This window comes from Carettochelys insculpta, chromosome 1 (genome assembly GCF_033958435.1).
Source record: "Carettochelys insculpta isolate YL-2023 chromosome 1, ASM3395843v1, whole genome shotgun sequence".
Classification (NCBI taxonomy): domain Eukaryota; kingdom Metazoa; phylum Chordata; order Testudines; family Carettochelyidae; genus Carettochelys; species Carettochelys insculpta.
Window position 1 is genome coordinate 205,775,072 of NC_134137.1, and position 12,228 is coordinate 205,787,299.

The following is a 12,228-nucleotide window of genomic DNA, read 5'->3' on the forward strand; positions in this document are numbered from 1 at the left end:
CTTTGAAAGAGTGGGTCGGAACTGCGATCCGCCTTTGCCATGTGGTCGTGTTCTTTCGAAAGACAGTATATCGATTTCTGAATTTCAATTTTGCTCTTTTGATGGTGGGCTCCCGCGTAGACACAGCCAAAATGTTTCCTAGGAGGCTAGTTGACTTTACATATTTCATTTTATGTTAACACCAAAAGTTAATCAAGAAATGTTAAACATCGCTTAATGCAATGAACAAACATTAATTTCAATTGCCAGGCTTATATTCTTAAAAGCAGGAGGGAATAAGTGTCTCTCAGAAGTAGCTGCAGAAAACCTAGCTACTTCAATAGTAGTCAGATTTTTATGGGTACATGCAACTGAAGCTGCAGTCTTTAGCTGCTCAGAAAAAACAGGCATCAGCCTAATATATTACTGAGCTTGCTGCAAATTATAAGTTTCTGAAAGGTGTTTTTACTATTTAGGAGGTCAAAAGAAATGCTCCAAACCTTTTAACAGACAGAAAACATTCAACAGTCATGCCCACACAATGCTGATGAAGTGTTGGGGCTCCCCCGCCACCTGGAAGTATACTATTTTAAAAAGGATTTCATTGGCAGTTATATTTTCATTGACCCATTACATTTATTATTTCTTTGGTAGGGGAGTCATAGTCCATTAGTTTTATTCTCTTCTTCAAAAGGAAAATTTCAGTGTACAGAAAAATGTAACTACTATTGGAATAATTATTAACAGTTCTCTGGTGACAAGTATCAGAGAGGTAGCCATGTTGGTCTGTAGCATCGAGAACAACAAAAAGTCTTGTGGCACTTTTGCTCCAAAATATCTGTTAGTCTATAAGGTACCACAAGACTTTTTGTTGTTAACAATTCTCTGTTATTAATAGCATATATAGCACTTTTTAATCTTCAAAGTACTATCTGAACATTAACCAATTAACATTCATAATACTCCCATGAAGGAAGAAGGCCATGTTTCAGTTTTAGGGAGATAGAATGTGGAAGACACTTTTAAAACCCCATTCTAATATTATTTTCTGTAACTGGTTTAGGGCTGGTGAAAGTATCAGTCTGAGTCTTCCTGAATCCTATCTCTTCTGTCTACACAACAGACATAGAAAAGGCATAGTGCCCCATCCCACGCTGCTCCTGGCTGCTCCAGAGGGGAGCCTGATGCCCTCTTTTTTTTGGTCTGCAGCGGGCAGGGAGGTTCAGAAGGGAATGGGGTAGGTGTTGAGAGATGGCAGGGGGGGGGGATGTGTGGGGAGTTCTGGGCTGGGGGAATGTTGGGGTGGGGCGGCGCAGGGGGGGATGCGCAGGGAGTTGCCACAGGGGGTGTGTTGGCATCGGGCTGGGAGGGACTGAGGATCGCCCAGTGCCCCAGCCAGGGACCTCATGGCGGGCTCAGCTCCAGCCATGGGGCTGCAGGTCTCCACACCCCCTGGCCAGGGACCCCATGGCGGGCTCCACTCCAGCTGCAGGGCTGCCTGTCTCCTTGCACCCTGGCCAGGGACCCAGTGGCTGGCTCACATGAGCGGGGGAAGTTCAGTCAGATAGTGAACAGTGATCAGTATATGCATCCCTCGTTTTAGTGAGTACTCGTAAGTAAAGTACTCGTTAAATGAGGGATGAGTATTATGCAGGGTACATGATCTCTGCACTTTCGCTTCTTCTGCTCAAAAGGGGTGGGGGTGCCAGGGAGAGACATGGTTCCCTTGGCTCCCCTCATCCTGCGCTGGTGCCTTGGACTTTCCATGAAGAATGCCAACCAAAATACGGGTCAGCACTAACTGTGCTTCTGGTTTTGGGATGTAGACATTTGACCAGCAGAAATTGGACTGAAAGCATCAATTTATTTCACTCAAATTCATCAACAAATCAGACAGACTCTCTCTCTAAGGCCGTGTCTACACTAGCCAAAAACTTCGAAATGGCCATTCAAATGGCCATTTTGAAGTTTACTAATGAAGCGCTGATATACATATTCAGCGCCTCATTAGCACGCGGGCGGCTGCGGCACTTCGAAATTGACGTGGTTTGCCGCTGTGTGGCTCGTCCAGACAGGGCTCCTCTTCAAAAGGACCCAGCCTACTTCGAAGTCCCCTTATTCCCATCTGCTCATAGGAATAAGGGGACTTCGAAGAAGGCGGGGCCCTTTCGAAAAGGAGCCCTGTCTGGATGAGCTGCGTGGCGGTGAGCCGCGTGAATTTCGAAGTGCCGCGGCCGCCCGCATGCTAATGAGGCGCTGAATATGTATTTCAGTGCTTCATTAGTAAACTTCAAAATGGCCATTTGCATGGCCATTTTGAAGTTTTTGGCTAGTGTAGACATAGCCATAGTGATATAAATGCTGAAATAGTTCATCAGTGAATCTTGTAGATGACAACTGGAACCTGGAGTTAGCGAAACACACATGGCAAATTTTTACATGTCAATATTGATGTTAAGTGAGCACACAGACTGTAGGGGAAATGTAAGTTAACATCACTGGTCATTTTGATATTTTTAGCACATAGACTTTGGGTACTATTAACTGAAATGTTCTTGTGTACTTTGTATGTGGGTTATATCAATCACTGAAGCAATCAAATATAAATTAAGTTTTCTGGTCGGAAGCAGCAGCAGTCACAAAGGTGAAAGATGGAGTTTAATATTAAGCTACAATTAAACCCTGAAAATGATATTTATTCTCTCTCAATGGGTTCCATACAAAATTTATCCAATTTACAGGCTCAAAATATTTTAAGTGGCAAACCCACAAAGCCTACCTTATCATTAAGCAGAGCTATTTCTGCCACTTCCATTAACAGTAATGAAGATTCTGCATTCTGAACTGAGCTGACAATTTTATTGATGATGCAGGAGACCAAAGAAAGTCTAGGAGGATTTGTTTTGCTGGCATTTGATATACGAGACTCTAGCAGTGGAACAATTTGCCAGGAGGAAGGTGCAGCTACATATGGCCCACTATGTAATGGGACCTTGAGTCAGTCCATGCATTTGCAAAATGTTTTAATAGCGTTGGACAGACAGGGCTACGTTACTACTATTGAAAGAATGACCATCATTATAAGAAGTTGTATTCAGTTCGTTATAGAAATTTTAAGCATATTCAATCAATCCATTCATTATTTTTTTTCTGAATATCCAAATTCTGCAATATGGAATAATTGATACAATGGCTTCTAATGGGTGTCCCAGATGAGCTCATTCACAGCTGTTCTGTAAACTGAATGCCTCAAATATAAATCTTCCTTTCCTTAAATGGTATTAGTGAGCTAGACTCTTAGCTCAATCTATTAATCAGTAAAATGGTTTCCTCAGAAAGCTCAATATCTAATCTAATGTTTATTAATTAAGCAATAAGACATGACAGACTATGCAGCCTCAAAAATTAATGGACACTTCTGGTGTTTGCCACACATTCAAGAAGTGCATTAATCAAGATTACCACAGATCTGGAATTACTTAACAAAAGAATAAATTGAGTAAGTTTTAAAGAATACATATTATACTGTTGGTAATATTACAAAATGCATGGTCAACATTTTCAAACTTAGATGCCTAAATGTAAGCTCCTAAATCCATATTTAGGCAATTACATGGAAGTTGTCTGATTTTTGAAGGTGCTGAAATTCTACAGTTCCCACTGACTTAACCAGCTTTTATGGGTGTTTATAATTTCCGAAATCAAATCACTTTTATTCACATGCCTAAATATCGCTTTATCAGACTAACTTTAGTCACCTGGTTTTTAAAATATTCATACTTCTAAATATTTTCCTATATGCTCACGTAGGGTGATCCATGACAGTGAATTAAAGTTTTTTAAAAATGTTGACCACAGGTGTTGACACCCACAGATGTCAGACTAAGAAGGACATTTAGTATATTAACAGTATCTAACGTATAACTGCAGGGAAAGTGGCAGCAGGAACGCAAGGTAACTGAGGCTGGGAGGAATGTGTCTCCCAGAGGTCATCTGCATGAGAATACAAAGGGCAGTATGTGCGATACCTTTCAGGCAAAGCCTAATGGGTAGCAAGTAAGCCATAAGATTTGGTCTATTGTAAACATGTAGAATCACAATTTAAGCTGACACTTAGTGTGGGAGTTGTGAGATCTTACCAATGCTCTGGGTTGTTGTGGGGGACAAGGCAGTCGCCATAGCTGCATAAGACATTGATTGCACAGGGCTTCCTGGTTTAAAGCATTGTAAAGGAAGAGAGGTGAGGTACTAGTTAAGCTAGCTGGCTGAGTGCGTTGGCTTCATCTATGCGTTAGTTGAGTAGCTATAAGCCTAGCTTGACTAGCCTTCCCCAGCTGTTGAAAGATAGAGATGGGGGGTAAAGGGCTAAGAGCCCTAACAAGAGACTTGGTTGTAATACATATGGGGGAGGTATCCTGAAAAAGGAGTCTGTCTCTTTTTTGTTTAGATATACTGCATCTGTTATTGTAACCTTGAAATAGATTATGGTCATTTAACAAGCTGTTTCTATCTCAGACTCTGTGCTTGGGGGGGGGACTGCCTAATAGGCACCCCGTATGTGGGGTGAAATTGTCCCAGGCCACCGGGTGGGGGTTCGAGCCAGTTGGTTGTATCCTGGATAGGACCCCCCCCCAGGAGCTGAACCCAGCCCTTCTGGTAGGCACCTGGCATTAATAGAAGGGTTACATAAGTGGGGGCTTGTCCGGGATGTCTTTTGCTGGGTAGTACCCCTCACAGGTGTGTGCACGCGCGCACGCACACACACACGCACACACACACACACACACACCCCATTGTAAGAAGCAGTTCTGTTGTTGCAGGACAAGTTAGAGTTTATACCATGGCTGGCTGTATGCTAGAAGACTGGTGTGAGGAATTGAGTATCGATCCCAGGAATTGTCTGTTAGTTTTAGGGATACCTAAGGGTATGGAAGATGGCCCAAATGAGGCCCTTCTAACAAAAGCCATTGATTCTCTTACGAGGTGTCGCATTCGGGGGCGTAGACCTTGCGTAGAGGACAAAGCCTTTGTGGTGCTATGTGAACTGCCAGTGTCTGTGGACTCTTTGCAGATCCCAAGTGAGATAAAGACTCCCACTGGCACACTAAAAGTTCAAAACAAAACGCAGTCAAGTAGCACTTTAAAGACTAGCAAAATAGTTTATTAGGTGAGCTTTCGTGGGACAGACCCACTTCTTCAGACCATAGCCAGACCAGAACAGACTCAATATTTAAGGCACAGAGAACCAAAAACAGTAAGCAAGGAGGACAAATCAGAAAAAGATAATCCAGGTGAGCAAATCAGAGAGTGGAGGGGTGGGGGGAAAGGTCAAGAATTAGATTGAGCCAAGTATGCAGATGAGCCCCTATAGTGACTCAGAAAGTTCCCATCACGATTTAAACCATGTGTTAATGTGCTGAATTTGAATATAAAAGCCAGGTCGTCTGTTTCCCTTTCCAGAACGGTGCGATAATTCTTCTTCAGTAACACACATACCTTTAGGTCATTGACAGAATGCCCCATTCCATTAAAATGTTGAGTAACTGGTTTGTGGATCTGGAGTGTTTTGATGGATGTTTTGTGCCCATTGACCCTTTGTCTAAGGAAGTTAGAAGTCTGTCCAATATACAAAGCATCTGGGCATTGTTAGCACATGATGGCATATATGATGTTAGCAGAGGAGCATGAGCAAGTGCCCGTGATTCTGTGAGTAACCTGGTTAGGTCCAGTGATGGTATTTCCAGAGAAGATATGTGGACAAAGCTGGCAGCTGGCTTTGTTGCAGGGAAAGGTTCCGGGACTGATATTCCTGGGGTATGGACCATGGCGGTTTGTGACACTAAAAGTTGTGATCGCCAAGGCCTTTGCAACGGGCCCCTGGGTTTGAGGAGGAGATGATAGCCTTCTTGGCACAGGAAGGAAAGACCATGGCAGATGTGTCGAGTCTACTGAGTGCTGAACCATAGGCCCCTGGCCCTGCTACGGATGTATGGGCCAAAGCTTTGGGACAAGCGTTGGAGAAGGTCCTGCGACCTCACCAGGAGTCTAGTTCATACTGTATGTTACACTTATTTTCTGGAGGTGTGGTCTCAATACCAGGGGAAGAAGCATTTGAACCCTGGTTAGAACATACCACTGAAATGCTCCAAGAGTGGGCAGTACCTGAAGCTGAGAAGAGAAGGCGACTGATAGAGAGTCTCCGGGGTCCCGCGCTGGATGTCATTCGCACGGTGAAGCTGGGTAATCTGGAGGCTAGTGCAAATGATGGCTTAGAAGCTCTCAAGCATGCTTTTGGGAAGACTGACGATTTGGAGGAAGTTTATTGCAAGTTCCTGAGTACCAAACTGAGGGGCAAAAAGTTGTCAACCTATATTCAGAGGTTGGCGAAACGACTGCAGAAAGTTGTCTTGCATGGAGCCATCACAGCGGAACAAATGGATCGAACTCAAGTGTCCCAAATTGTGAGGGAAGTGCAATACCAGCATCTAATCCTATTCCACCTTCAGTTAAGAGAACAACTGGTGGCCCCACCCAGCTATTCGCGATTGAGATCCGAGAAGAGGAAGAAAGGCAGGCCACTAGTGAGAGCGGGGGCGCTCAACCGTCCAAACATGGCGGTACAGCCCTCTCGCAACCCCCCAAAACATTGATGGTGAACAGTGGAGAGGAGCTCGCCCAGAAGGTGCAAGACCTGATGGTGCAGGTGGACGAACTGAGAGGTGCTGTAGGTCCAGCCCGGGCACCAGGAAATGAACAGCTAGCAGCAGTGGTCCATAAGACTGGGCTCAGGACCACTACTTCTACAGGTCAGCCAAGTATAGGATCATTCTTCTGCTACAGATGTGGTCAGGAAGGACACACTGCAGCAAGATGTTGAAATAGAGAAAATCCAACACTGGTGTACCAAAAGCTGAGGGTCACCTGGGAAATGGCTACAGGGTTTGTGGAAAGGAGCCCCCCACACTGTTGGGAATTGAAGGCTCCCCTAGAAGAGACAAACCCCTTTACCAAGATACCATCCCCATATGCAGTAGAACCAAGTCTCTTGCTGGGGCTGTTGGCCCTTTACCCCACACACAGTTACAGGGTGTACCTTCTGCAGTGCAGTCTCAAACCCAGAGCCCACAGATACATCACCAGGGCTGTGTCTACACGTGCCCCAAACTTCGAAATGGCCATGCAAATGGCCATTTCGAAGTTTGGGGCACGTGTAGACACAGCCCAGGGCAGTACTAGCTGTCCACTTGTCTGCAATATCCCCTTGCTGCCACCTGCTGCTCTCCCTGGCTGCCCACCATCATTGCTTCCTTACTGATCATACTGCTTGGGATTGCCCTGTGGCAGAACGCTGTAATTTGAGCTCTGCAGGGCCTCAGCTACAACTTTGTGATTTCAGCTCCTAATATTGCTAATAGGGTTTTATAAACACCCTAGTACCTAGCTCTATTTCTCAATAGGTGGGGAAAGCTAATCAAGCCAGGCTTATAGCTATACAGGTAAGGCATAGGGAGAGCCAAAGGATTCAGCAAGCTAGCTTAACTAGTACCCCTTCCCTCTTTCTTTATGATGCTTTAAACCAGGAAGCCCTGTGCAATCAATGTCTTATGCAGCTATGGCAACTGCCCTGTCCCCCACAACAACCCAGAGCATTGGTGAGATCTCACAACTCCCGCATTAAGTGTCAGCTTAAATTGTGATTTTACAACTACATGTTTACAATAGACCAAATCTCATGGCTTACTTGCTACCCATTAGGCTTTGCCTGAAAGGTATCACACATGCACACCTTTGCATTCTCATGCAGATGACCTCTGGGAGACACATTCCTCCCAGCCTCAGTAACCTTGCGTTCCTGCTGCTGCTTTTCCTACATAACAGTCTGTAACTTTTTCACATTGCACAGTAAAGACCCAACAGGCATGAAATGAAAGCTCTCTGGACTATGGTTTGGCCAACTGGAGGCCAAGTACTGTAAGGCTGTATCCACACAAGCCCCCTCCTTTCGGAAGGGGCATGTTAATAAGGGAGTTCAAAAGATGCTAATGAGGCACTGCCATGGATATGAAGCACCTCATTAGCATAATGGCAGCCACAGTGATTGGAAAGTGCCGCTTTGGAATTGCATGTCGCCTGTGTAGCTGGGGGCCTTTGGAAACAATCCCTAGTCTTTGAAAGATCCTTCTCATTTGTTTTGGGAAGAAGGGGTTTTTGAAGCCTGGGGGGATTGTTTTGAAAGGCTACACAGGTGGTGCGCAATTCAAAAGCAGCACTTTTGAATTGCTGTGGCTACCATTATGCATAATGAGGCACTGCATATTCATGCTAGTGCCTCATTAGCATCTTTTGAATTCCCTTATTAACATACCTCTTCCAAAAGGACAGGGCTCATGTAGACACAGCCTTGGGGTCATTTTAGAAACAGGTATTGCAAGATTTTCTAAAACAGTCATAATGGCCGTGTCTACACTAGCCCCAAACTTCGAAATGGCCATGCAAATGGCCATTTTGAAGTTTACTAATGAAGTGCTGAAATTCATATTCAGCGCCTCATTAGCATGCGGGCGGCTGCGGCGCTTCAAAATTGATGCGGCTCGCCGCTGCGCGGCTCGTCCCGACGGGGCTCCTTTTCAAAAGGACCCTGCCTACTTCGAAGTCCCCTTATTCCCATCTGCTAGTCTGGACACGGCCAATAACTCATATCTTTGAAGAGCTATAGAATATAAACTATAAACCCTAACTACCTGGAATTTCCCAATACAGTTTAAATCCATTGAATGTTTGGAAAGTCACATTTACTTGTTAATATAAGGTCAAATTAATCAAACTACATCCCATTATATGGGGAAAGAATATTTTGAGGTAACAGTTGCACTTTGACACATTGTACTGCATTCCAGTGATATGTTCTGGTACAGCTCTGAATATGTGTATGAATATGTTCTGAATTTGTGTATTCAGCAGCATGTTGTACAGACGTGAAGATTCGAAGAGAAGAATATTGGCATTCAACAGGAGCTGTTATAGAAAGATCCTGAGAATAGGATGGAAGGTCACCAGCCAGGAATTATATAGGAAAATACAGCCAAAAGAGAACCTACTGCAGAAGGTTATAGACTGGAAACTACAGCTCTTCAGGCATGCCTGCAGATTGAACAATGAGCGAAAAGTCAAGACCCTGGTATTTGGTATAATGTATGGTTAGAATAGGAGAGGCAGACCTCACAAAGAATGGGTAGATGATATAGTCTACAGAAGCTAAGCAACTCTGCACTGGACAGGAAAGATGGAAGGAAATAGTGAGGGAGGCATTGAACATCAATGGGCACTGAGCCCATGGTTGATGATGATGATAAATATGGCAGTGTTGCCATGGCTGATTTCTTTTCCTGCTGGAACAGTCAGAAAAAAGTGGCTTCCTTCATAAAAATACCTCAATGTAAACTCTCATTGATTAATCAGCTTCAAATGAATGGAAGCTATCAATAGGGTTGGAGTGACAATATCCCTGCAATGATGTAACAATCATCTGGAAAACTTTGTGATACAGCAATATATTTACACTAATGGGATTGCTGTCATCATGCACCAAGACAGGGTGATTGTCTCTTCAGTGAGGCTTAGACATGCTGTTCTAAGCTATGGTGTCTAATCCTCAATTGTAATAACTGTGGAAAACTTAACTTGCAGTAAAATTACTCCTTGTCTTCCAGTACAGGACAAGCTTTCAACTTCCTTCAAAGATAATATTTGTCATAGTTACGAATAACATTTAGATATTTGAAAGTTTTATGGCGAAGGAAAATGCATCACTTTATACCTTTACTCTGTCCAGCACACAACATAAAGTTTCAAGTAGTTTGCAAAGAAAATATTGTATATTAATTATTAAAAATGAGAACTAGCATTTTTTTTGTGGCAGCTTCATATTGTATCCTCTTAGTCCAAGGAGTGTTTTGGGATCCACTACCCAACACAAGGGCAGTCAAACCATGGCCAGATGGATTGACAGATCTGGCCCACCACTGTCCTGTGGCCCAGAGGGAGCTTTGGACAGCCTCCCTCCCTGCTCAGCCCCTCCCTCCCATGCAGCTCTAATTGGCTGGCACTGCCCCCTCCCGGCACAATCTCACAGCTCCTATTGGCTGGAAATTACCTAATGCAAGCTGCCTGAGCTGTGCTTGCAGTGCAGGCAGTGCATGGAGGCTCCCGCCAAAAGGTGTGCAGAGCGCAGAGAGCGTATGTCTCCTGCAGCCGGCCACTTTGAGCAGAGTGTAGGGAGTACAGCAGGCAGAGAGCCTGCCTGAGGCTCTTGCTGGGTAGGACCTGCCTAAGGTAAGCACCTCACAGTCAGAGCCTGAACCTTGCACCCCACCCTTCTCCCTCCTGCTCCCATTTCTCAGGTCACAACCTTCTCCCAGACCCTGCATCCTCTCCTATACACCTCCTTCAGGTCAGAATCCTCTCCTGTACCTACACTCTCTCCCCCCAGAACCTGCACCCCAATCCACTACCCTGAGCTCCCTTCTGCACTCAACCTCCATTCCAGACCCCGTCACTACTCTATTAATATCATGGAAGTGCAGTGCCCTTGACAACTTACAAATTCTTGGAGCAGCTGCCCCATCAAAAATTATTGCCCATCCCGACCTAACATACATCCATTGAAGAGCACTCTCAGGCTACTGTGGATATATTGGACCATATGGATCTCTGATATAAGGCCATTATTCATGGAGGAATTGATATATTGCTTTGAGCAAACTGTATCCTCTGAGTCAGGCACGATGCTCCTATTGACTTGGATGGAAGTTTGCACACAGCTGTTCCCCAAATCTGGCAAACCTGCTAGGACTTTTTGTAGCATGGCTTTAGCCTTTTCAGGAAGCTAGTCAAAATTCTAGGTACAGAGAGAGTGATCCTCAGTTGGTGTAAAACAGGAAAATTTCATTAACTTCAATGGTGTTTAGTTGAGTAATACAAGCTGAAGATCTGATTGAGAAAGCTAATAAGCTATGTGGAGGGGGATAATCTTTTGCACAGAAAGGCAGGTTGATCCTATGAAGTACTTACGTCCTGGTTAGACATCTCCCAGTATGGTCTCTCTCCATAGGACATCACTTCCCACATGACAATCCCATAGCTCCATGCATCACTTGCTGAAGAAAACTTCCTGTAAGCTATCGCTTCAGGGGCAGTCCATCTTATGGGAATTTTTCCACCCTGGAAGACATTAAAAACTTCTCGATATCACTAGAATACAGAACTGCAAGTACCTTACCAAATAAACAAATAACTTCCCAGTTGTTGAGATTCCACGTTCTGCTATTTGTAAAAAAGACAAACAATACAATTTTGCCTTGGCAATTTACTATAAATAACAATGATGGTGATGGTGGCCTATCGTGTACAGAATCTCAGACTAGATGATCTGGTAATCCTATCTGGTTTTACACTGCATGACATCACTATTACAAAAAGGCATTTGCAAAAAATTTGATCACCACAGTTCAATTATTTGCCCTCTACAAATTCACACTGCGGAGTCTTTCACATGACATTATATTTATACAATATTATCAGTTACATTTTATCTATTACTTTATATATGGAAAATTCTTTTGCATTTTTAAGTATAAAATGGTTTTTTTGTGATGCATTCCTTCCACAGAAGCCTGTGTTAATTATCACTGCTTAGAGAAGCTCCTTGGGAAAAACAGGTCTGAAACCTCTAATGAGTAGTTATTCACAGAGCCACTAGATGGCAGAATGGGGCAATCAGAAGAATGGAGATCATTGTAGCTGTTTTTGAACGCACTGAAAATAAAGACTATGCACACTATTTCTGGAAGAAAGAAAAAAAATGCCTTGGAACATAATTTTGGATAATTTTGAAGAAGTCAGGCAGTTTTCAAAAACAGGAAGCAAATTTACATTGTTAACCCATTTTACACGTGTCGAAAATTATTGGTCAATAACTTGTCAAGATGACGTCTCACAATGTGATTGTTGCATCCGAGAGCATTGCCAGGCAAAAATATACATACATGGGCATTTGTTTCAATGTTCTTATTCCTTTTATTAATTGTAACCACTGCCAACATAGCTAGTTAACGTCTTTATGCTTCATAAATGATTGCATCTAAGCTGCCCTTTGTGGGGCTTTATGTATTTTCATTTAAGCACTAGGATTTTGTAAAAGAATTTGGGTGTTCAAATTTCAACTAACTCAGTCTAGTCTCAAGTCAATGG

The 12,228-nt window shown here is 43.7% G+C and overlaps 1 protein-coding gene across 1 annotated transcript in view; it reads right to left on the reverse strand.

Annotated features, from left to right (window-relative positions):
* EPHA6 (EPH receptor A6) overlaps positions 1 to 12,228 on the reverse strand; it is a 1,072,121-nt gene that overhangs the window by 14,908 nt on the left and 1,044,985 nt on the right. Inside the window, exon 16 of the mRNA XM_074998351.1 lies at positions 11,050 to 11,199. Coding sequence (XP_074854452.1) covers positions 11,050 to 11,199 — 150 coding nt within the window. The remainder of the gene's footprint in view (positions 1 to 11,049; positions 11,200 to 12,228) is intronic.